This window comes from Oncorhynchus mykiss, chromosome 11 (genome assembly GCF_013265735.2).
Source record: "Oncorhynchus mykiss isolate Arlee chromosome 11, USDA_OmykA_1.1, whole genome shotgun sequence".
In the NCBI taxonomy this organism is placed as follows: Eukaryota; Metazoa; Chordata; class Actinopteri; order Salmoniformes; family Salmonidae; genus Oncorhynchus; species Oncorhynchus mykiss.
Window position 1 is genome coordinate 5,162,578 of NC_048575.1, and position 24,180 is coordinate 5,186,757.

A 24,180-nucleotide genomic window follows, 5' to 3' on the forward strand; every position below is an offset into this window, starting at 1 on the left:
ACAACGACCCTAAGTACACAGCCAAGACAACGCAGGAGTGGCTTCGGGACAAGTCTCTGAATGTCCTTGAGTTGCCCAGCCAGAGCCCAGACTTGAACCCGATCAATCATCTCTGGAGAGATCTGAAAATAGCTGTGCAGTGACGCTCCCCATACAACCTGACAGAGATTGAGAGGATCTGGAGAGAAGAATGGGAGAAACTCCCCAAATACAGGTGTGCCAAGCTTGTAGCGTTATACCCAAGAAGACTCGAGGATGTAATCGCTGCCAAAGGTGCTTCAGCAGAGTACTGAGTAAAGGGTCTGAATACTTATGTAAATGTGATATTTCAGTTTATTTTTAGTAAATTTGCAAAAATGTATAAAAACCTGTTTTTGCTTTGTCATTATGCGGTATTGTGTGTAGATCGATGAGGGAAAAAACAACAAACAATTTAAGCCATTAAGGATAAGTCTGTAACGTAACAGAACGTGGAAAAAGTCAAGGGGTCTGAATACTTTTTCGAATGCACTGTATTGGGAAACAGACAGATATGACAGTCATATATCAGGATATTCTATTTAAAACAGGCAGCTATTTATTTCTAAAAAATTGGAAATGGTTGCTCTCAACAAAATACACTCTCACAGTAGTAACACGGAACCCTCTACGTTGAACCCTCAGGAATAAAAGGTGGGCTTTTCTGACAAAAACTATATAGTTCCTACGTACCTTGACACAGTATGCCTGGGCTATTGAGTAACACAGTGTAGCTGGGCTATTGAGTAACACAGTATGCCTGGGCTATTGAGTGTCACAGTATGGCTGGGCTATTGAGTGTCACAGTATGCCTGGGCTATTGAGTAACACGGTATGAGTCATAAAACCTAGCGTTAATAACCGGAAATATGTTTTCCTTGGTTTTTAGAACTACTTCATATAAGGTCTGTGCCAAGAAGTGCTCAGCATATGTGGGAACTCCTTCAAGACTGTTGGAAAAGCAATTCTCATGAAAGCTGGTTGAGAGAATGCCAAGATTGTGCAAAGCTGTCATCAAGGCAAACGTTGGCTACTTTGAAAAATCTAAAAATCTAAATATACTTTGATTTGTTTAACACTTTTTTGGTTACTACATGATTCCATATGTGCTATTTCATAGTTGTCATGTCTTCACTATTATTCTACAATGTAGAAAATAGTCAATTATAAAGAACAACCCTTGAATGAGTCGGTGTGTCCAAACTTTTGACTGGTACTGAACGTGCAATATTTTTTGACCATTGGTTTCCCGGAAGCAGGTACTGACAGGAGGAGCGATATGAGTCTGTCAGAGGAAGCAGGAGGAGCGATATGAGTCTGTCAGAGGAAGCAGGTGGAAATGGAGTCTGTCAGAGGAAGCAGGAGGAGCGATATGAGTCTGTCAGAGGTCGTCACGCTGGACGGTGAAGGAGGCTTTGGTGGTCCTCGACAACAAAGAAGCAGATGTCCCTTCCAGTGATGTGGAGTTGACCTCAGACCTGGTGCCAGTAAGGATGGTCTTCACAGAGGCGGTAAGACCCTCCCTCCTCCTGGATATAGAAATCATTTGACTTCACTGCCTCTTCAATGGTAAGGTCCTTTGCACCATAGGGACACTTGATCTCCAGCACTGCTGTGGTGCCCACCAGACCATCCGGTGAGGCATCTAGGATCCCAGACCCCTGTGACCCCAAAGCCCTGACTCCTGCACATCGATACATTTTAAATGCCTTGATGCCTTCCTCTTCGTTATCTGTGCCCCACTTTACAGACAACAACCCATCCAACGACTGTGATCTGAGGACCCTTTTTAGCAGCGATGGAGCAACATGTTTGGTCCTAACCACTGTAACATGGTCCTAACCACTGTAACATGGCCCTAACCACTGTAACATTGTCCTAAGTTAGCTGCAGATGGATACATCCTGCTCCCTCATCATGCTCCCTCATCATGCTCCCTCATCATGCGTCCTGCTCCCTCATCATGCTCCCTTATCATGCTCCCTGCTCCCTCATCATGCCCCCTCATCATGCTCCCTGCTCCCTCATCATGCTTCCTGCTCCCTCATCATACTCCCTGCTCCCTCATCATGCTCCCACATCATGCTCCCTGCTCCCTCATCATGCTCCCTGCTCCCTCATCATGCTCCCTCATCATGCTCCCTTCTCCCTCATCATGCTCCCTCATCATGCTCCCTTCTCCCTCATCATGCTCCCTCATCATGCTCCCTGCTCCCTCATCATGCTCCCTCATCATGCTCCCTTCTCCCTCATCATGCTCCCTGCTCCCTCATCATGCTCCCTGCTCCCACATCATGCTCCCTGCTCCCTCATCATGCTCACTGCTCCCTCTTCATGCTCCCTCAATGCATGGAAATAATATACCTATGGCTGTCTTTTTCACTATTCCAGAACGTCCTGATAAAGGTTTTTCGATTGAATATCTCTTATCCAGGAGAACCTGATAACGGTTTAGATTGAATATTGCCTGAGGGTTCACAATGGGTTTTCACCAACAACAAATGTGGCAGAAGTTCTGCACCCCAATTCATTTTCAAGGAGGGGACGCAGAGAAATGTGCAGGGGATTGTGGGAAGGTGAGCGTCGAGTACCTTGCTAGATGTGCAGAAGAGAAAGTTCAGCTCTGCTCTCTACTTTATGCACATTTCAAGCGGAGCGAAGTTTTGAGGTGTTGGAACAAAGTGTTGAGTAGGGTTTACACAACTTCCGAATTGGCCAGATGAAGTTCTGCCCCAATTCAATTTCAACGGGAGTACAAGGAGCAATGCTCAGGTCATTGTGGGAAGGTGAGCGGCACAAACCCTGCGATCGGACCGATAGAGAAAAAGTTATTTAAAATATAAAAGTTATTAAAAATATAAAATATAAAAGTTATTAAAAATATAAAATATAAAAGTTATTAAAAATATAAAATATTAAAGTTAAGCTCTGCTCTATTTTATGCAAATAACATGCGGCCACCGCTGCCGTTAACAAATCAGGGGAGGAGCAGATTTTTGCTTGAAAATCTTCCGTTCATGAAACAACGTTCAGCCTGTTATTAGTTCCGGGCAAGCACAACCAAAACAAGATGGAGGAAAGCCAATCATCACTGTGTCTCGTTTGCCAATTCTATATGATTTTGCATTGCTAAATGTAAAACTACAAAGATGGCCTTGAGGCCGATATGTAAAGTGTATTTAAAGAGCAGTGTTCTGGTTTCTTCTTTTTTCTCATTTTATTTAACTGTTACCGTGATACAACAAAGATAGCTCCTTTTTCAATTTAGAATACAGAGACAAAATCATAAGGTCAATGGCATGGTGGAAGATTGCAGAGATTGTTGGTGTTGACAGTGGGCGAAGAGAGTTTGCTTGTGCTGCCTGCTAGCTATAAACATCAAGCAACCTAAACCTCAGAACTGTAATCAAAGCCACCAAATTGTGAAATTTACCCACCAAAGGATATAAATCTTCAGTAACACACAGTATAACATTGTGAACGATAAACTAAGCATGAATTCCCCATGTAATATGCTACCAATTGGATTGTGGTATTGTTACGTTCCCCAGTTTCTGTGTTGTTGTGGGTTTGTGTGTGTGCGTGTGTATTTCAGGAAATGGCCTCCCGGAATCCTAAAGCAGCTGATTGGTCGGTCCCATCACTGATTGGAGCTCTGACCCCGCCCTGTCGTCAAGGGGATACAGCTGTCTCTTCAATTACCAACTCCTTCTCCAGCTTGATAAAAGCCAGTGTTCCTTTGTCAGAGAGGATAACTTTTTTTTTATTTTTTAAATATATTTTTTAAATGACATTTTTTAATGTCCTGTGTTGGTTAGTGACAGTTTGGTTGATATTATTACGTAGCCGCTCCTTCAGAGGTATGTGTATGCCAACAGGACTTGGCATGTTTTTGGGTCATTTAAATTGTTCACGTACATGACTGGTAAATGATTCTGTTTCGTTTGTTTCCCGTCCAGCCCCTTTTCCCCACATTACCGTGTTAAGGAATATAATAAACTCCCTGTAAACTGTATTTTTCTCTGCCTCTGTCGTCCTTCCCATCACCTACGATCACATGCTGTTTTCACTCCACGGGGAGGTGAGATGTAGCAGGGTGTTGCGTTCCCTGCTCCATGAGGCGTACGTAACAGTATCATAACAATATGATTTTCATAGACTATAGTTTATGGTTCTTTCAATCTACTGGGCTCTTGACATTGACTTTTAGCTCACTTCCTGTAAAATACATAGGCTTAGATGCACATGGAGGGGTACTTTGGGTAAAGGAAATTGTGGCTTTTGACTGGCAAACGTTGTGCAAATGTTTATTTTTTTATATATATATTTTTTTTTATAAAAGCCCTGACTATTGTCTCTGTCTGTCTTAGTTTTCCCTCTCTAGGGACTAAAACATTATTTTCATAATGTCATCCCACAACCTGCACCATCTAGCTTGTACACTTACTCCCCTTTCCGACAGCTGGAGCAGAAAATAGTCCATTGTTGTTATCTACAAATGCATTTGGAGCATGTTTTTGTGATGTACACTGTTAAACATGCCTAAATCAAGATAACAAGCTAATATGAAGTCACTTCGCTATAGCATGTAAAGTTGGCTGGATAGCTAGCTAACAAGCAGCTCATTAGCCTCCTGTAGCTAGCTAGTTTAAAAAAAAAAAACTTACCCACGACCACAAAGCAGCCAATCTTTTTGAGCGAAGCATTGTCAAGAGGAGGCACCACCTCTGGTCAAGACCTACTGTTAAATTGAATATCGCCTGGTTCGGGAGAGGGGGGGGGGGGGGGGGGCTCGGCTGGGAAAGAACTTTTTGAACAGTCATCCAACTCAGAATTAGAAGTCGGGAACTCTGTCCTCTTTCTAGAGCTACATCCTGAAGACCAATGACGTCATGATTTGTTCCCAGTTGTCTTGGAAAGCACCACGTATCCAGAGATTGACAGACTTTGATGACAAAGTTTGATGAAAAAATTTGCCCACGGAGGACCGCCGCGCCGCCTTCCTGTTCAAGTGAGCACAGCACAACGACGTGAGTCCAAACTTGTATATTACGCTGCTGCATAAATGATGTAATATGCCAGGGAGATATGCATACTGTAGCTAAGAAAGTAATACTAAATGTATGTTGTTTAGTAAGCTGTTAGTAGCCCATGTGCCTCACTCTAATAATTTGGTCTATTTTCCCCACTTAATTTCACCTACTGTTCTGACTTGGTGGTGCACAAGTAGCCTCTAACCTGTTTTAGAGAAATGTAATCATTGAATATTGTAAGAGCATTCATTGTCTGCTTATATGCCCCCTTTATTTATCCTACAGTTCTGACTTGGTGTACAGGGAGAACACTGCAAGAGCAGCCCATGTTCCGAATTCTGTCGCTGTACATTTCAGAAGTGTTGAAGAAATAGTTATGACTACATCCATCCTAGCTTGCTCATTAATGTCTTTATCGAAATGACAGATGGCCTCTTATACGCTTGTCGTCCCCTTATGCCATAGTTTGTACATCTCAATCGTCAGGAGAAACCACATTTGTTTAAGGTTTAAGAAAGTTAGCCATATCAGCTATGTTTGGCTAATTCAGTAAATGAGGTTGAATTAACTGTTTCGCTGCCAGACAAGGCTCCACTGATAGCCAGGTGTAGCAGTGTTAAGGTGTTGGGACTCTGCTGTTGTGACAGCTTTATGTAGGCCCTAACAGTTTGTGGGCACCGTTTGTCACCATTATAGTGCAATTAATGTATTGTTTAGTGTAGTGGCTTTGCTGGCATGCATCCCCACCATTTTTTGTTTGCCCCACCAAGATGTACAAGCTAAAATCGCCCCTGCGTCAGGCTTCTTCTTCTTCTTTGGACTTTATATGGCGGTTAGCAACCAACTTTAAGGTGCATTACCACCACCCCACTGGACTGGTGTGAACCTCGGTTCATCTTTCAATCACCCACGTGGGTAATATGCTCCTAAAAACCAATGAAGATAGGCGGGACTTGCATCCATCAATGCGTCACAAATAGAATCAAGTTCTATTTTAGCTCCTGGCCATGCAGACGCTCGTTGACGCGTGTCAACAGTTTGGATGCAATGATTGAATAACATGTATGTGCACGTTTATTTTGCAACGCCCGGGCACATAACGTGAGCGGTGTGGTCATCATGTAGATCGAATATACTTGCGGGGTTGTAGTTGTCGGGTGGCACATAAAACCGACGGTCTGCATACTCCGGACATATAGGGGGCGGTAAACCGCTCACGAACCTTCTAGAGGGTGTGTAAAAAAACAACTCTCTAGCAGCAACGCGCATCGGTTTGATCCTCCCACAAAAAAATAAGAGTGACTCGATGTTCGTTTGTTGGCCCGTGGTTATGTGTGTGTGTGTGAGAGAGCGCAGCAGGAGGAAGACTGGTGGCTTTCTTTAAGAGCTGACGGGGACGGACAGAAAACAATACCGAATACGTGGTCATACCCGATTCACTCTGCTGCTGAGTCGCGCCGGTCAATAAAAGTTCACTTTTGGGAGACGTAAAAATGGGGATCCGCAAAAAGACCAACAAGAACCCGCCGGTGTTGAGCCACGAGTTTATCATCCAGAACCATGCCGATATTGTGTCCTGTGTTGCTATGGTGTTCCTCCTCGGGTTGATGTTTGAGGTAAGGCTTGTCCACAGGTTGGAGGGGTCTGGTATATGCAGTAAGACCTGGCTTTCCAAATAGGCCATAATGAGCCTCACTATAATGTGTCAACTGGGCAGACAAGATGATTTTGTTCCGTCAAAAAGTCTCTTGAAAACGGACATGGCTGATCTACTCTTCCTGCTCTAGTGACAATGTTTTTTTTGTTAGGTTGTCCTTATTGTACTATTCAAGTAAATGGTAATAGCAGAAGTGTCTTTTGATTTGAAAAGGCGTGTAAGTAGCCTAGTTAGATTTAAAACTGTAACCCATCTCTGTCGGGTTGCCTATTGTCTGGTCACTTGTACATTTGAGTGACTTGGCCTACGTCGTATAACAACACAAAAGTGTCGTATTTGGGACAACAAAGTAGCCTAACTGGAACGAGCGTTACATAGATTGTTACATTTTAGCGACCACAAAAATGGCAATTTCGCTGGCTACAATATTGTGCAAGACTGTCCAGCATCGGATACTTTTTTATTCGCAACTAAAGTGTAGGCTACGTGGCAATCACTGGGTGATTGTGAGCTTGTCATCGTTTATAGGTAGCCCCGCTCGTTCGGAAAAAACAAAGTTAGATCCATAAAGTCCTTAGGATCGCCTATTCCGTTTACAAATTTGAAGAGCTTAGGTTTTTTTTTAAATATATTTTTTATTGTTGGTTTACACTGAATTATATATTTTTTGATTTCATGTTTAGCTTTCTAGGTAGGCTACATGAATCATCCTTTACTAATGCTGCGTTAATGTACTAGTTGTAACTAGGAAAGTTTTACTTGCTAACTGTGCTGCGTTCATCTATTTGCAGGTTGTACATTTCCGAGTTTCCTAGTTCAGACTTCGACGTGAATGCAGCATAAAATTCAGCGCCAGCATTGAGCTGAGGAGACGCATTATGGGAGTTTGAGTTCTTGTGCCTTGATGTGCTGTTGACATTGACGATGCACTTCTAATATAAATTACCTACTGCATTCCAAAACAGAGTTGTACGAATGTATAGTTATGAATCAGTCTTTCCATATTTATATACGTCTTAATAAAATCCAAATCCCCGGGTTTCCATTCAATCTTATCTGTAGTATTGGATTGAATGGTTTGCAAGCTCGACATCAAATTGTATTTGTCACATACACGTGGTTAGCAGATGTCGATGCGAGTGTAGCGAAATGCTTGTGCTTTTAGTTCCGACTATGCAATAATAATCGAGTAATCTAACCTAACAATTTCACAACCGCCACCTTATACACACAAGTGCAAAGGGATAAAGAATATGTACATAAAGATATATGAATGAGTGATGGTACAGAGCGGCATAGGCAAGATACAGTAGATGGTATCGAGTACAGTATATACATATGAGATGAGTAATGTAGGGTATGTAAACAAGATATAAAGTGACATGTGTTTCTGTCTGATACTTTGTGGTCTAGTCAGTAAATCTACAATGCTACCTGGTTTATTTAACACCACTGTAAGCTACCCACAGAGAGGCCAGAAGGCTAATGAGAAAATCATGCTGTGGTTTGCTTTTAGTCAATGACTCAGATAAAAGCACCTGGGTGTGTGTCACAAATGGCACCCTATTCACTATATAGTGCACTACTTTAGACCAGAGCCAGGCTAAGTAAACACACTATATAGGGAATAGGGTGCTTATTGGGGACTGAACCCTGTGTTTTCACGTCCTTTAATCAATCCTCTCCCTTGTCCCCCGCTGTGATGCAGGTCACCTCGAAGGTTGCAGTGCTGTTCATCACTGTCCAATACAACGTTACGACCTCTGCAAACGGTCAGTTTAACTTCTTTAGTGGATCCACCTGAATGTGCGTCCTTTTTTTTCTTATTTTTCTTCACTGGGGTCAAACAGTGAAGCTCTAAAAAGACAAAGGATCTGGGATGGAGGTTGGATGGAGGTTGGATGGAGGTTGGATGGAGGTTGGATGGAGGTTGGATGGAGGTTGGATGGAGGTTGTTGGATGGAGGTTGGATGGAGGTGGTATCTTCCTCTTATTGCTTTTCTAACTTGACATTTTATTCTGAATGAATTCCAAGTCAACAATTACCTTCCGTTCTTGTCCACCTGTTCTTTAGTGTGTGTGTGTGTGTGTGTGTGTGTGTGTGTGTGTGTGTGTGTGGAACTAGTTTGCCTGTTATCCAGTATAGAAACAATGACTAGAATCTACAGACCACTTGTAGTTGTTGAATTAGAAGGCCTCTCCTGTGTGTTAGAGAATAGAAGTTCTCACATGGCCTACCAGTTCCAGAACACCTTCTTTCAGAGCTTTCCTTTTTTCCCTGTGGAGCTACGTTTAGTCTTCCTGATTTTATAAAGTCCTCCTGCTAGGTCGTCCTGCTAGGTCGTCCTGCTAGGTCGTCCTGCTAGGTCGTCCTGCTAGGTCGTCCTGCTAGGTCCTCCTGCTAGGTCCTCCTGCTAGGTCGTCCTGGAAGGATTGGGGCTGGAGTGTAACAGGCCACAATATCAGAGGTCTTGTGTGAGTCCCAAATTGCCACCCATTTCCTAAATATTGCTCTATATTTGACCAGGGCCCATTGGGTAGTGCACTATCAAGGGTACCATTTTGTGACACAATCCTCGTCTCATCTCAAGGTGAATGAATGTTATTTTACACACTCCTTCATGTAAAGCCACGAATGACAGGAGGGCTTGTGGAATGATGGAATGTTCTATATGATATCGGCTTTTATTTGAATGAACTGATAGTCTTATCAGAGTCAGGGCGCCCGTCCAAAATACCACCCTGTTCCCTTTATATAGTGCACTACTTTTGATTAGAGCCCTATGGACCCTGGTCTAAAGTAGTGCACTACTTTTGATTAGAGCCCTATGGACCCTGGTCTAAAGTAGTGCACTACTTTTGATTAGCGCCCTATGGACCCTGGTCTAAAGTAGTGCTCTACTTTTGATTAGAGCCCTATGGACCCTGGTCTAAAGTAGTGCACTACTTTTGATTAGAGCCCTATGGACCCTGGTCTAAAGTAGTGCACTACTTTTGATTAGAGCCCTATGGACCCTGGTCTAAAGTAGTGCACTACTTTTGATTAGAGCCCTATGGACCCTGGTCTAAAGTAGTGCACTACTTTTGATTAGAGCCCTATGGACCCTGGTCTAAAGTAGTGCACTACTTTTGATTAGAGCCCTATGGACCCTGGTCTAAAGTAGTGCACTACTTTTGATTAGAGCCCTATGGACCCTGGTCTAAAGTAGTGCACTACTTTTGATTAGAGCCCTATGGACCCTGGTCTAAAGTAGTGCACTACTTTTGATTAGAGCCCTATGGACCCTGGTCTAAAGTAGTGCACTACTTTTGATTAGAGCCCTATGGACCCTGGTCTAAAGTAGTGCACTACTTTTGATTAGAGCCCTATGGACCCTGGTCTAAAGTAGTGCACTATATAGGAAAGAGTGCCATTTTGGGACTCAAACCCCCCCCTCAGTCATTCATTATTAACAGGCTGATGTTTGTTGAAGCTAAATTACTACAGTAGCGGGTCAGGCAGGGCTTTGGTAGTGTCGTTGCTTGAGTAAAACCTTGTGATTTTAGAGGCTTTGTGAAGCAAAGATGTTTTAATAGTGAAGGTAACTTTAGTATAATTGTAACGATGCATCTGTATTCGAGGTCGACCGATTTATGATTTTTTTTCAACGCCGATACCTATTTTATTGGAGAACCAAAAAAAAGGCGATAAATCGGACGATTTAAAAAAAATATATATATATATATATATATATATATATATATATATATATATTTGAAATAATGATTAAATTATTCAATTACAACAATGAATGAACCCATTTATTTTAACCTAATATAATACATATATATAAAAACTATTTAGTCTCAAGTAATAAAACATGTTCAATTTCGTTTAAATAATGCAAAAACAAAGTGTTGGAGAAGAAAGTAAAAGTGCAATATGTGCCATGTAAGAAAAAAAAAAAAAACGAACGTTTCGGTTCCTTGCTCAGAACATGAGAACATGTGAAAGCTGGTGGTTCAATATTCCCGGTTAAGAAGTTTTAGGTTGTAGTTATTATAGGGATTATGAGCATCGACTATTTCTCGCTATACCATTTTATATTTCGTATACAGTTGAAGTTGGAAGTTTGCATACACCTTAGCCAAATGCATTTAAACTCAGTTTTTCACAATTCCTGACATTTAATCCTAATAACAATTCCCTGTCTGTGGGAAGTAAAGGGCTGTTTGAATGAATGCTTACGAGCCTGCTGCTTCCTACCATCGCTCAGTCGGACTGCTCTATCAAATAGTAGACTTAATTATAATAAACACACAGAAATACGAGCCTTAGGTCATTAAATAGTAAAATCCGGAAACTGTCCCGTATTTTATCTAACGGGTGGCAACCCTAAGTCTAAATATTGCTGTTACATTGTACAACCTTCAATGTTATGTCATAATTATGTACAATTCTGGAAAATTAATTACGGTCTTTGTTAGGAAGAAACACAGTTTGCAACGAGCCAGGCGGCCCAAACTGTTGCATATAACCTGATTCTGCATGCAATGAGAACGCAAGAGAAGAGACACAATTTCCCTAGTTAATATTTCCTGCTAACATGCATTTATTTTAACTAAATATGCAGGTTTATAAAAATATACTTCTGTTTTTTTTTTGTTGTTTTTTTTACAAGATAAGTTTAATGCTAGCTAGCAACTTACCTTGGCTCGTTGCAGCCACAAGGTCCTTTTGACGCTGCAATGTAATCGGCCATAGTTGGTGTCCAAAAAGGCCGATTACTGATTGTTATGAAAACTTGAAATCGGCCCAAATTAATTGTCCGTACAGATTTAATCGGTCGAACTCTAATCTGTATGCATCTCTTCCATCAGAGGGTCCAGAAGAGACTGTTTTGAACAACTTCTTATAAATGTATATACAGCATAATAAGGCAACTATGAAGGGTTATAAAAGGCTTAGTAAATGCTTTGTGTCTCCCTACTAGAGGAGAGCGTAGTGAACCACTTCCCCCACGGTATGAAGGAACTTCAGAGGCTGCCTGCTAGCAAGGAATCTCGTTACGTTCTATTTACTAATAGAAAGCATTGGGGGCCGTAACGTCAAGGCTTTTATGAACCGGCTCGTGAAGGGATCATGCGTTCTTTATGTCTCCCTATCAGAGGGCCTGCCAGAGGAGAGTGTGGTGAACCACTTCCACCACGGTCTGAAGGATGTGGCTACGGTCTTCTTCTACATGCTGGTGGCCATCATTATCCACGCCATCATTCAGGAGTATGTTCTGGACGTAAGTACTGGCACTCACTCAAACACACTTCCTATGTTTTTCTGTACATTTCATTGGTTATTATAGTCTTATTTGATAAAAATATAAATAAAATAAAAAACATTAAAACAAATTACATTCAAGACAACCACGGATCCGTTTGATATTCTGACGGCGAAGTTGATCATCCGGCACTGATAATCGCTGATCAGTTTGACCTCGATTGACTCATTGTCATGTGTCTCTTTTTTAAATTTTTTTTATATAGAAAATCAACCGGAAGATGCACTTCTCGAAGACCAAGCACAGCAAGTTCAACGAATCAGGCCAGCTCTCTGCCTTCTACCTGTTCTCCTTCGGATGGGGAACCAACATCCTCATGTCGGTAGGTAGATGTGTGTGTGTGGCACGAGCATCGTTATATCAGTACATGGTTTAAACTATTTGTTTACGTGTGTGTGGATGTTAATAGGTGATTTTTAGAAATGTTTTAATACCTGACTATTTGTTTACTGGGTATAACTGTCTGTGTGTTTCTGTGTGTGTGTCTGCATTGGGCTCTTGACTTTGTCTGAAAGTGGGGTTGGAAAAGCTTGGGGGGGGGGGGGTCTTTGTCTGAAAGTGGGGTTGGAAAAGCTTGGGGGGGGGGGGTCTTTGTCTGAAAGTGGGGTTGGAAAAGCTTTGGGGGGGGTCTTGACTTTTTTTATTGGCGCCGCTGTCGACATGAAATGTTTAAAATTAACTTGTCTCAGCAGCATATAGTTAATGCAGAGAGGGTAGAAATGTCTTATTTGGTGAATATTACCTACCGAGCCAAGCAGACAGACTTGGAAAAGCTTGGGGGGGGGGGGGTCTTGACTTTGACTTTGGTAATGAATATAGGCTACAAGCAAGGCCGTTTTGGTAATGAATATAGGCTACAAGCAAGGCCGTTTTGGTAATGAATATAGGCTACAAGCAAGGCCGTTTTGGTAATGAACATAGGCTACAAGCAAGGCCGTTTTGGTAATGAATATAGGCTACAAGCAAGGCCGTTTTGGTAATGAATATAGGCTACAAGCAAGGCCGTTTTGGTAATGAACATAGGCTACAAGCAAGGCCGTTTTGGTAATGAACATAGGCTACAAGCAAGGCCGTTTTGGTAATGAATATAGGCTACAAGCAAGGCCGTTTTGGTAATGAACATAGGCTACAAGCAAGGCCGTTTTGGTAATGAATATAGGCTACAAGCAAGGCCTTTTTGGTAACGGGCTGTTTTTAATAGGTGAAGAAACCCAATGTGAATGCAGCTGAAAACACACAGCTGTCTTACCACAATAATGCCCGCTAAATGTTGAAAGTAGTAGCCTCGGTATTCATGCAAAACAAAAATACCCCAATAACAACATTGCTTTTAAATGAAGGTCTTCAATCAGGTCAAGGCCGCGGGGCCCGACGGTATTCCAGGACGCGTATTCACTGTAATTTTCAACCTCTCCTTGTCCCCAGTCTGTAATCCCCGCACCTTTTTTAAGATGACCGACATCATTCTTCTTCCCAAGAACACTTAAGGCTTCGTGTCACAATAACTACCACCCTGTAGCACTCACGTCTGTAATCAGGAAGTGCTTTGAGAGTTATGGTTATGGCAACATATTAACTCCGTCAGCCCAGACACCCTAGATCCCCTCTAATTTGCATACTGCCCCCAACAGATTCACAGATGACGCGGTCTTTTTTTTTTTTTTCATTTTATTTTTTACCCCTTTTTTTTTCTCCCCAATTTTTCCCCCAATTTTTCCGATGGGCTGCAGTGGGAGCGGGTCAAACACTTTAACTTCCTTGGTGTCCACATCACTGGGTCCTCAATGTTCTACAGCTGTACCATTTAGAGCATCATGACTGTGCCTCCGTCCCTCTCCTCACTCCTCCCTGGGCTCGAACCAGGAACACATCGACAGCAGCCGACCTCGAAGCAGTGTTACCCATGCAGAGCAAGGGGAGCAGAGCAAAACGCACGAAAGTGCTGTTTGAATGAATGCTTACGAGCCTGCTGGTGCCTACCACCGCTCAGTCAGACTGCTCTATCAAATAGTAGACTTAATAACATAATAACACACAGAAATACGAGCCTTATGTCATTAATATGGTCGAGTCCAGAAACTATCATCTTGAAAACAAGACATTTATTCTTTCAGTGAAATACGGACCGTTCTGTATTTTATCTAAAGGGTGGCATCCATAAACCTAAATATTGCTGTTACATTGCGCAACCTTCAATGTTATGTCATAATTACGTAAAATTCTGGCAAATTAGGCGGCCCAAACTGCTGCATATACCCTGACTCTGCGTGCAGTGAACGCAAGAGAAGTGACACAATTTCACCTGGTTAATATTGCCTGCTAAACTGGATGTCTTTTAGCTAAATATGCAGGTTTAAAAATATATATGTGTGTGTATTGATTTTAAGAAAGACATTGTTTATGGTTAGGTACAGTGGAACTGACCCTGTATATAGTATGATTACCCTGTATATAGTATGATTACCCTGTATATAGTATGATTACCCTGTATATAGTATGATTACCCTGTATATAGTATGATTACCCTGTATATAGTATGATTACCCTGTATATAGTATGATTACCCTGTATATAGTATGATTACCCTGTATATAGTATGATTACCCTGTATATAGTATGATTACCCTGTATATAGTATGATTACCCTGTATAAAGTATGATTACCCTGTATATAGTATGATTACCCTGTATACAGTAGAACTGACCCTGTATGTAGTATGATTACCCTGTATATAGTAGAACTGACCCTGTATATAGTATGATTACCCTGTGTATATAGTATGATTACCCTGTATACAGTAGAACTGACCCTGTATATAGTATGATTACCCTGTATATAGTATGATTACCCTGTATACAGTGGAACTGATCCTGTATATAGTATGATTACCCTGTGTATATAGTATGATTACCCTGTATATAGTGGAACTGACCCTGTATACAGTATGATTACCCTGTATATAGTATGATTACCCTGTATACAGTAGAACTGACCCTGTATATAGTATGATTACCCTGTATATAGTATGATTACCCTTTATATAGTATGATTACCCTGTATAAAGTATGATTACCCTGTATATAGTATGATTACCCTGTATATAGTATGATTACCCTGTATATAGTATGATTACCCTGTATACAGTAGAACTGACCCTGTATATAGTATGATTACCCTGTATATAGTATGATTACCCTGTATACAGTAGAACTGACCCTGTATACAGTATGATTACCCTGTATATAGTATGATTACCCTGTATACAGTAGAACTGACCCTGTATATAGTATGATTACCCTGTATGTAGTATGATTACCCTATATATAGTATGATTACCCTGTATATAGTATGATTACCCTGTATATAGTATGATTACCCTGTATATAGTATGATTACCCTGTATACAGTAGAACTGACCCTGTATATAGTATGATTACCCTGTATATAGTATAATTACCCTATATACAGTGGAACTGACCCTGTATATAGTATGATTACCCTGTATATAGTATGATTACCCTTTATATAGTATGATTACCCTGTATAAAGTATGATTACCCTGTATATAGTATGATTACCCTTTATATAGTATGATTACCCTGTATAAAGTATGATTACCCTGTATATAGTATGATTACCCTGTATATAGTGGAACTGACCCTGTATACAGTATGATTACCCTGTATATAGTATGATTACCCTGTATATAGTATGATTACCCTGTATACAGTAGAACTGACCCTGTATATAGTATGATTACCCTGTATATAGTATGATTACCCTTTATATAGTATGATTACCCTGTATAAAGTATGATTACCCTGTATATAGTATGATTACCCTGTATACAGTAGAACTGACCCTGTATATAGTATGATTACCCTGTATGTAGTATGATTACCCTGTATATAGTATGATTACCCTGTATATAGTATGATTACCCTGTATATAGTATGATTACCCTGTATATAGTATGATTACCCTGTATACAGTAGAACTGACCCTGTATATAGTATGATTACCCTGTATATAGTATAATTACCCTATATACAGTGGAACTGACCCTGTATATAGTATGATTACCCTGTATATAGTATGATTACCCTGTATATAGTGGAACTGACCCTGTATACAGTATGATTACCCTGTATATAGTATGATTACCCTGTATATAGTATGATTACCCTGTATATAGTATGATTACCCTGTATATAGTATGATTACCCTGTATATAGTATGATTACCCTGTATAGAGTGGAACTGACCCTGTATATAGTATGATTACCCTGTATATAGTATGATTACCCTGTATAGAGTGGAACTGACCCTGTATATTGTATGATTACCCTGTATATAGTATGATTACCCTGTATACAGTATGATTACCCTGTATACAGTATGATTACCCTGTATACAGTATGATTACCCTGTATATAGTATGATTACCCTGTATACAGTGCATTTGGGAAGTATTCAGACCCATTGACTTTTTCCATATTTTGTTACATTACAGCCGTATTCTAAAATTGATTCAATTGTCCCCCCCCCCCCTCATCAATCTACACACAATACCCCATAAGGACATCACAATACCCCATAAGGACATCACAATACCCCATAAGGACATCACAATACCCCATAAGGACATCACAATACCCCATAAGGACATCACAATACCCCATAAGGACATCACAATACCCCATAAGGACATCACAATACCCCATAAGGACATCACAATACCCCATAATGACATCACAATACCCCATAATGACAAAGCAAAAACTTTTTATTTTTTTTAGAAATGTTAGCAAATTTATTACAAATAAAAAACAGAAATATTACATGGAGGCGGGGCTTCATCAAGGATCCCTCTGTACTTGACTCTGTTCATATTTACATCCATATTAAAAATCATCCTATCCTGGTGACACTTCTGGAGGGGGGGTAGGATTTTAACGAGGAGCTAGCTGGAGCTTTGCAGCATCCTCTCTGCGGTTAGAGTTTTAAATCCATTGTGGCCGGTGAGAGCTAAATAAGCTAGCTCATTTGACAGCTGGAGGCGTTGAGTTAATTCAAAATGAAATATAAAAGGCGTATCACGTTATTCACGTAGCCAGCCACGCAGATTAGCATTTCTCCTCTCTCTTATTGTCCTCCTCATATTTCTTTCTTTCTTTCTAATATTCTCGTCCAGGAGAACTTCCTGTCCAACCCAGTGAATCTGTGGGAAGGCTACCCCCATACCTTGATGCCGTAAGTACTGAAGTCAAACCATGTAAACACGACGCAAACAAGTACTCCCCCCCTTTTTTTTTTTTTAAAGAGCCATGTGTACAACTAAACACAAACATTTCCATGTGTTTTCCATATCGCCCCCTAGTGGTTTCCTTTTGTAATGACCAACCGCCACTCATCATTCTTGGTTCTCAGTTCCATATGTAAACTAATGTCATCTGGTGGTATTTTTTGTATAGACGTTAAGGGAAATAGCTGGGTTTGTTTAAACATACAGGTTGGTAGTGACTCTCGTATGGAAGGAGTCTTTAGTCCGCATTACTCATCCTATGTCCCATTGTTTTTCTAAAACAATATGATTAGTGATTTTTAATTATTCTGAGATATTTGATTGCAAATGATAGCTACTTTTTTTGAGGAGAAAGGTTTACTCACTGTGATCTACCTAGCTTAGTTGAATGCACTGATTTGTAAGTTGCTCTGGAGAAAGGTTTCTGATAAATAACCAAAAAAGACTAAATGTAAGGTAGAATTGACAGACTTGGTGTTTTTGTTTGTCCTGCTTGTAGGTTTCAGTTGAAGTTCTTTTTCATCTGTCAGATGGGCTACTGGCTTCACGCTCTGCCCGAGCTCTACTTTCAGAAGACCAAGAAGGTGAGTGTGTGTGTGTGTGTGAAGTTACTGTACTGGAGTAGAATGACTAGGCATTTCGTGTTTGCTTTCCATACGTTAACATTGTAAAAAAAAAAAAAAAAAATCAAACATTTGCTTGAGGGCATTAAGCTCACTAACAAAGTGAGTATTTTACTGACATCGTGTGTGTGTGTGTGTGTTGTGTAGGAGGATATTCCTCGGCAGTTGGTGTATATCGCTCTGTACTTGGTCCACATCGCAGGAGCCTACATCCTCAAGTAAGACCTGGTTCACGTCAACATTACTGCGGGTTCACGTCAACATTACTGCAGGTTCACATTACTGCAGGTTCACATTACTACAGGTTCACGTCAACATTACTGCAGGTTCACATTACTGCAGGTTCACATCAACATTACTGCGGGTTCACGTCAACATTACTGCGGGTTCACGTCAACATTACTGCGGGTTCACATTACTGCAGGTTCACATTACTGCAGGTTCACATTACTGCAGGTTCACATTACTGCAGGTTCACATTACTGCAGGTTCACGTCAACATTACTGCAGGTTCACATTACTGCAGGTTCACGTCAACATTACTGCGGGTTCACGTCAACATTACTGCGGGTTCACATTACTGCAGGTTCACATTACTGCAGGTTCACATTACTGCGGGTTCACGTCAACATTACTGCGGGTTCACATTACTGCAGGTTCACATTACTGCAGGTTCACATTACTGCAGGTTCACGTCAACATTACTGCGGGTTCACATTACTGCAGGTTCACATTACTGCAGGTTCACGTCAACATTACTGCAGGTTCACATTACTGCAGGTTCACGTCAACATTACTGCGGGTTCACATTACTGCGGGTTCACATTACTGCAGGTTCACATTACTGCAGGTTCACGTCAACATTACTGCAGGTTCACATTACTGCAGGTTCACATTACTGCGGGTTCACGTCAACATGTTGTTTATGATTATTGAGTAGACCTGCTCCCACGCTCAACCTTAGCTGAACTTAGTAGCTTCACTATGTCCCAATACTTTATCTACTTTTTGGTGCTTTCTGGGGCCTTTTTTTATCTTACAAAAATAGATCATTGTGATAGCTACCTCTCTATGAAGTGTCTAACGGCGTCCATTTTGTGTCTTCCAGTCTGAATCGTCTAGCTCTGGTCCTGCTGGTGTTGCACTGCTTCGTAGAGCTTCTCTTCCACGTGTCCCGCCTGGTCTACTTCAGCAACGAGAAGAGACAGACTGGGTGAGCGCACACACACACACACACACACACACAGAAGAGACCGACTGGGTCAGTTGAGGTCACACACTGAGTGAGTTGAAGTTGAGGACACACAGCATACTTCAAAGCCCTATAAGATGCCATTTTAGCATTTTAAACAAGGAAGTTGGTCTAGCTAGCTACACTCTCATAAGGTCTTGAGTAATGATAGTGTTTATATCAATTGAAAAAAGAAGATGGAGAACGAAGGGAGGCACTAGATGTTATGGGCATCTAACGTATATGTGTGTGTGTGTGTCTCTCTCTCCTAGGTTTACTGTCTGGGCAATACTGTTTGTTCTTGGACGGCTGCTCACCCTGTCCCTGTCTGTCCTGACTGTGGGTTTCGGCCTGGCCAACGCTGATCAACAGGTACTGGACCTGGCTAACGGAAACTTCAACGTGCTCTTTGTTCGGTAAGAGAGAGAGTGAGTGAGTGTATGTGTGGGGGGATGACTTGACTAGACCGAGACTGAGCAATATGAACTGCAGATAAGCGCAATGCAAGACTGTAACCTCACACTGTGTCTGACATGTGCATGTGCACGGTGCATTTCACTCTACTGCTGGATCAAAACACCAGAGACATTTGGCCTTGGTTGTGGTGGAAGTTGGCCAAATGGTCTAATTTGTGAATTGCTGTGAAACCACATACATGAATCAACCACATACATGAATCAACCACATACATGAATCAACCACATACATGAATCAACCACATCATGAATCAACCACTTCAGGAATCAACCACTTCAGGAATCAACCACTTCAGGAATCAACCACTTCAGGAATCAACCACTTCAGGAATCAACCACTTCAGGAATCAACCACTTCAGGAATCAACCACTTCATACTTTAAGTGTGGCTAACACCTTTTTTTTAATATCCTCCCCCACAGGATCACTGTGCTGGCGACCATCTGTGTGACTCAGGCCTTCATGATGTGGAAATTCATCAACTTCCAGCTGAGGAGGTGGAGAGAGCAGGCCCAGGCCCAGCCCGTGAAACCCAAGAAGCCCCAAGCTCCCAAGACCAAGTCCAAGAAAGACAAAGGTGAGCAGAACTACATACCAGAGGATAGTTGCAGAAACCCAGGAAGCAACACTATATAACCCAGGAAGCAACACTATATAACCCAGGAAGCAACACTATATAACCCAGGAAGCAACACTCTATAACCCTGGAAGCAACACTATATAACCCTGGAAGCAACACTATATAACCCAGGAAGCAACACTATATAACCCAGGAAGCAACACTATATAACCCAGGAAGCAACACTATATAACCCAGGAAGCAACACTATATAACCCAGGAAGCAACACTATATAACCCAGGAAGCAACACTATATAACCCAGGAAGCAACACTATATAACCCAGGAAGCAACACTATATAACCCAGGAAGCAACACTATATAACCCTGGAAGCAACACTATATAACCCAGGAAGCAACACTATATAACCCAGGAAGCAACACTATATAACCCAGGAAGCAACACTATATAACCCAGGAAGCAACACTATATAACCCAGGAAGCAACACTATATAACCCAGGAAGCAACACTATATAACCCAGGAAGCAACACTATATAACCCAGGAAGCAACACTATATAACCCAGGAAGCAACACTATATAACCCAGGAAGCAACACTATATAACCCAGGAAGCAACACTATATAACCCTGGAAGCAACACTATATAACCCTGGAAGCAACACTATGTAACCCAGGAAGCAACACTATATAACCCTGGAAGCAACACTATATAACCCTGGAAGCAACACTATATAACCCTGGAAGCAACACTATATAACCCTGGAAGCAACACTATATAACCCTGGAAGCAACACTATATAACCCAGGAAGCAACACTATAACCCAGGAAGCATCACTATATAACCCAGGAAGCAACACTTTATAACCCAGGAAGCAACACTCTGTAACCCAGGAAGCAACACTATGTAACCCAGGAAGCAACACTATGTAACCCAGGAAGCAACACTATGTAACCCAGGAAGCAACACTATGTAACCCAGGAAGCAACACTATGTAACCCAGGAAGCAACACTATGTAACCCAGGAAGCAACACTATGTAACCCTGGAAGCAACACTATATAACCCAGGAAGCAACACTATATAACCCAGGAAGCAACACTATATAACCCAGGAAGCAACACTATATAACCCAGGAAGCAACACTATATAACCCAGGAAGCAACACTATATAACCCAGGAAGCAACACTATATAACCCTGGAAGCAACACTATATAACCCAGGAAGCAACACTATATAACCCAGGAAGCAACACTATATAACCCAGGAAGCAACACTATATAACCCAGGAAGCAACACTATATAACCCAGGAAGCAACACTATATAACCCAGGAAGCAACACTATATAACCCAGGAAGCAACACTATATAACCCAGGAAGCAACACTATATAACCCAGGAAGCAACACTATATAACCCAGGAAGCAACACTATATAACCCAGGAAGCAACACTATATAACCCTGGAAGCAACACTATATAACCCTGGAAGCAACACTATGTAACCCAGGAAGCAACACTATGTAACCCTGGAAGCAACACTATGTAACCCTGGAAGCAACACTATGTAACCCTGGAAGCAACACTATATAACCCAGGAAGCAACACTATGTAACCCTGGAAGCAACACTATATAACCCTGGAAGCAACACTATATAACCCAGGAAGCAACACTATACTAGAATGCTAGAAAATACACATTGATACTGTGAAAGAATACTGGGGAAAGTCCATTTATATTGTTTTATATATATTTTATATTGTTTTAATGAAGTTATTGTAGTTTTTCAGATTCAAGTGAGGAAAATGTCATTATACTGTTAGTTTTTTTTTCTCTCTTGCTCCATGTACCTTCACTTCCTTCTCTGTCGTTTGCAGCCAATGGAGTGAACGGAGTAAGTTCCAACGGAGCTGATTCGCCGAGATCAAAGAAAGAGAAGTCCTCATAATGTCCCCCCTCAACCCCTCCAACCCCTACCTACCCACCCCAAAAGACTCCCCTATATCCTGTCCCCCTCCAACCCCTACCAACCCCAAAAAGACTCCCTTATATCCTGTCCCCCCTCAACCCCTCCAACCCCTACCCACCCCAAAAAGACTCCCCTATATCCTGTCCCCCTCCAACCCCTACCCACCCCAAAAATACTCCCCTATATCCTGTCCCCCCTCAACCCCTCCAACCCCTACCCACCCCAGAAAGACTCCCTTATATCCTGTCCCCCCTCAACCCCTCCAACCCCTACCCACCCCAAAAAGACTCCCTTATATCCTGTCCTGCCTCCAACCCCTACCCACCCCAAAAAGACTCCCTTATATCCTGTCCCCCCTCAACCCCTCCAACCCCTACCCACCCCAAAAAGACTCCCTTATATCCTGCCCCCCCTCCAACCCCTACCCACCCCAGAAAGACTCCCTTATATCCTGTCCCCCCTCAACCCCTCCAACCCCTACCCACCCCAAAAAGACTCCCTTATATCCTGCCCCCCCCTCCAACCCCTACCAACCCCAAAAAGACTCCCTTATATCCTGTCCCCCCTCAACCCCTCCAACCCCTACCCACCCCAAAAAGACTCCCCTATATCCTGTCCCCCTCCAACCCCTACCCACCCCAAAAATACTCCCCTATATTCTGTCCCCCCTCAACCCCTCCAACCCCTACCCACCCCAGAAAGACTCCCTTATATCCTGTCCCCCCTCAACCCCTCCAACCCCTACCCACCCCAAAAAGACTCCCTTATATCCTGTCCTGCCTCCAACCCCTACCCACCCCAAAAAGACTCCCTTATATCCTGTCCCCCCTCAACCCCTCCAACCCCTACCCACCCCAAAAAGACTCCCTTATATCCTGCCCCCCCCTCCAACCCCTACCCACCCCAGAAAGACTCCCCTATATCCTGTCCCCCTCATGCTGCATCCAGCCTTCTCATGCCACTGCTCTAGCTGTGGTCAACAGCCCAATCCCAGATCCACCCCTAGACCCTATGCCAGGGACCATCAACTAGTTTCAGTCGCAGGCCACGTTTTTGTTTTTCTTGAGCGGATGGTCAGGGGGGGCCGGAACATAATTACAAATCATTTGTAGACTGCAAATTGACCGCAAGAAGCCCAAATTGATATAATATTTGACTAAAACATAATAATTTCAAACCTTGCTTACGTTCGTATACAATCACTTTGGAACATATTTCTAAAATGTTAAATGACTTGGAGCTGATTGGCTGGTGTTTCTAGTCTTATGTCCAAACACTAAAAAATACAAATAAAAATGTTTTTTTTTTTGGGGGGGGGGTCAACTTGGGGAATGGCCCATGGGCCTCCAGTTGGGGAACCCCCCCCCCCCCCCCCCACTAAGCACTTCTTGGTATAAGCAGTATGGTGAAACTTCAACCTTGATCTTATCATCTGAAGGACTACAGCTCCTCCCAGTAGGACTACAAACTCCACAATGCATCTCGGCTTTATCTGCTCCTTGCCAATCTCAAGTGATCCCGTTTTTTTTTTTTTTTTTCCCATTATCGTCACGTGCCATTACTACAGAAAAATAAAATGATAATAAAAAAAAATATATATATATATAACTTATTTAAGTGCCTATTGATACAGATTGTTGTGTACAGTTTTAAAATTTCAGGAATGATGGAGAAGAAAAAGAAATCAGTGTTTTCAGTAATCTGTTTCTAAAGTCAAACATTTCATATGCCATTTTTTTCCCCCCAACATTTTTATTTATCAGACTGTATGCCATTCTGTTTCTTTAACAAAAAGGGCTTCTTGAATTCATTCCCATCTGTTTGGAATCACTAGCAGAGAAACTCCATGCACCTGCCTTACTTTCCCTCAGTCTGTATCAGAGGTTTTAGTTACATCGTTCTTCTTTGTCTTCTTTTCCAGTAGTTGAAACGGCTTCATTCCCCCTTTTGTTTCCTTTCCTTCGTCAACA

General features: G+C 41.9%; 1 protein-coding gene across 3 annotated transcripts; it reads left to right on the forward strand.

Annotated features, from left to right (window-relative positions):
* The first annotated feature begins 6,309 nt into the window (after window positions 1-6,309).
* Window positions 6,310-22,230, forward strand: LOC100136147 (translocating chain-associating membrane protein 1). 3 transcript variants are annotated; one of them, XM_036934611.1, is made up of 12 exons: window positions 6,313-6,474; window positions 6,511-6,667; window positions 8,417-8,480; window positions 11,857-11,981; window positions 12,229-12,345; window positions 17,219-17,277; window positions 17,829-17,913; window positions 18,100-18,170; window positions 19,061-19,165; window positions 19,456-19,599; window positions 20,082-20,236; window positions 22,119-22,230. In XM_036934611.1, the coding sequence occupies exons 2-12, from the start codon at window positions 6,545-6,547 to the stop codon at window positions 22,187-22,189; spliced, it is 1,119 nt and encodes a 372-aa protein (XP_036790506.1). In that variant the 5' UTR covers window positions 6,313-6,474; window positions 6,511-6,544; the 3' UTR covers window positions 22,190-22,230.
* The last annotated feature ends 1,950 nt before the right edge of the window (window positions 22,231-24,180 follow it).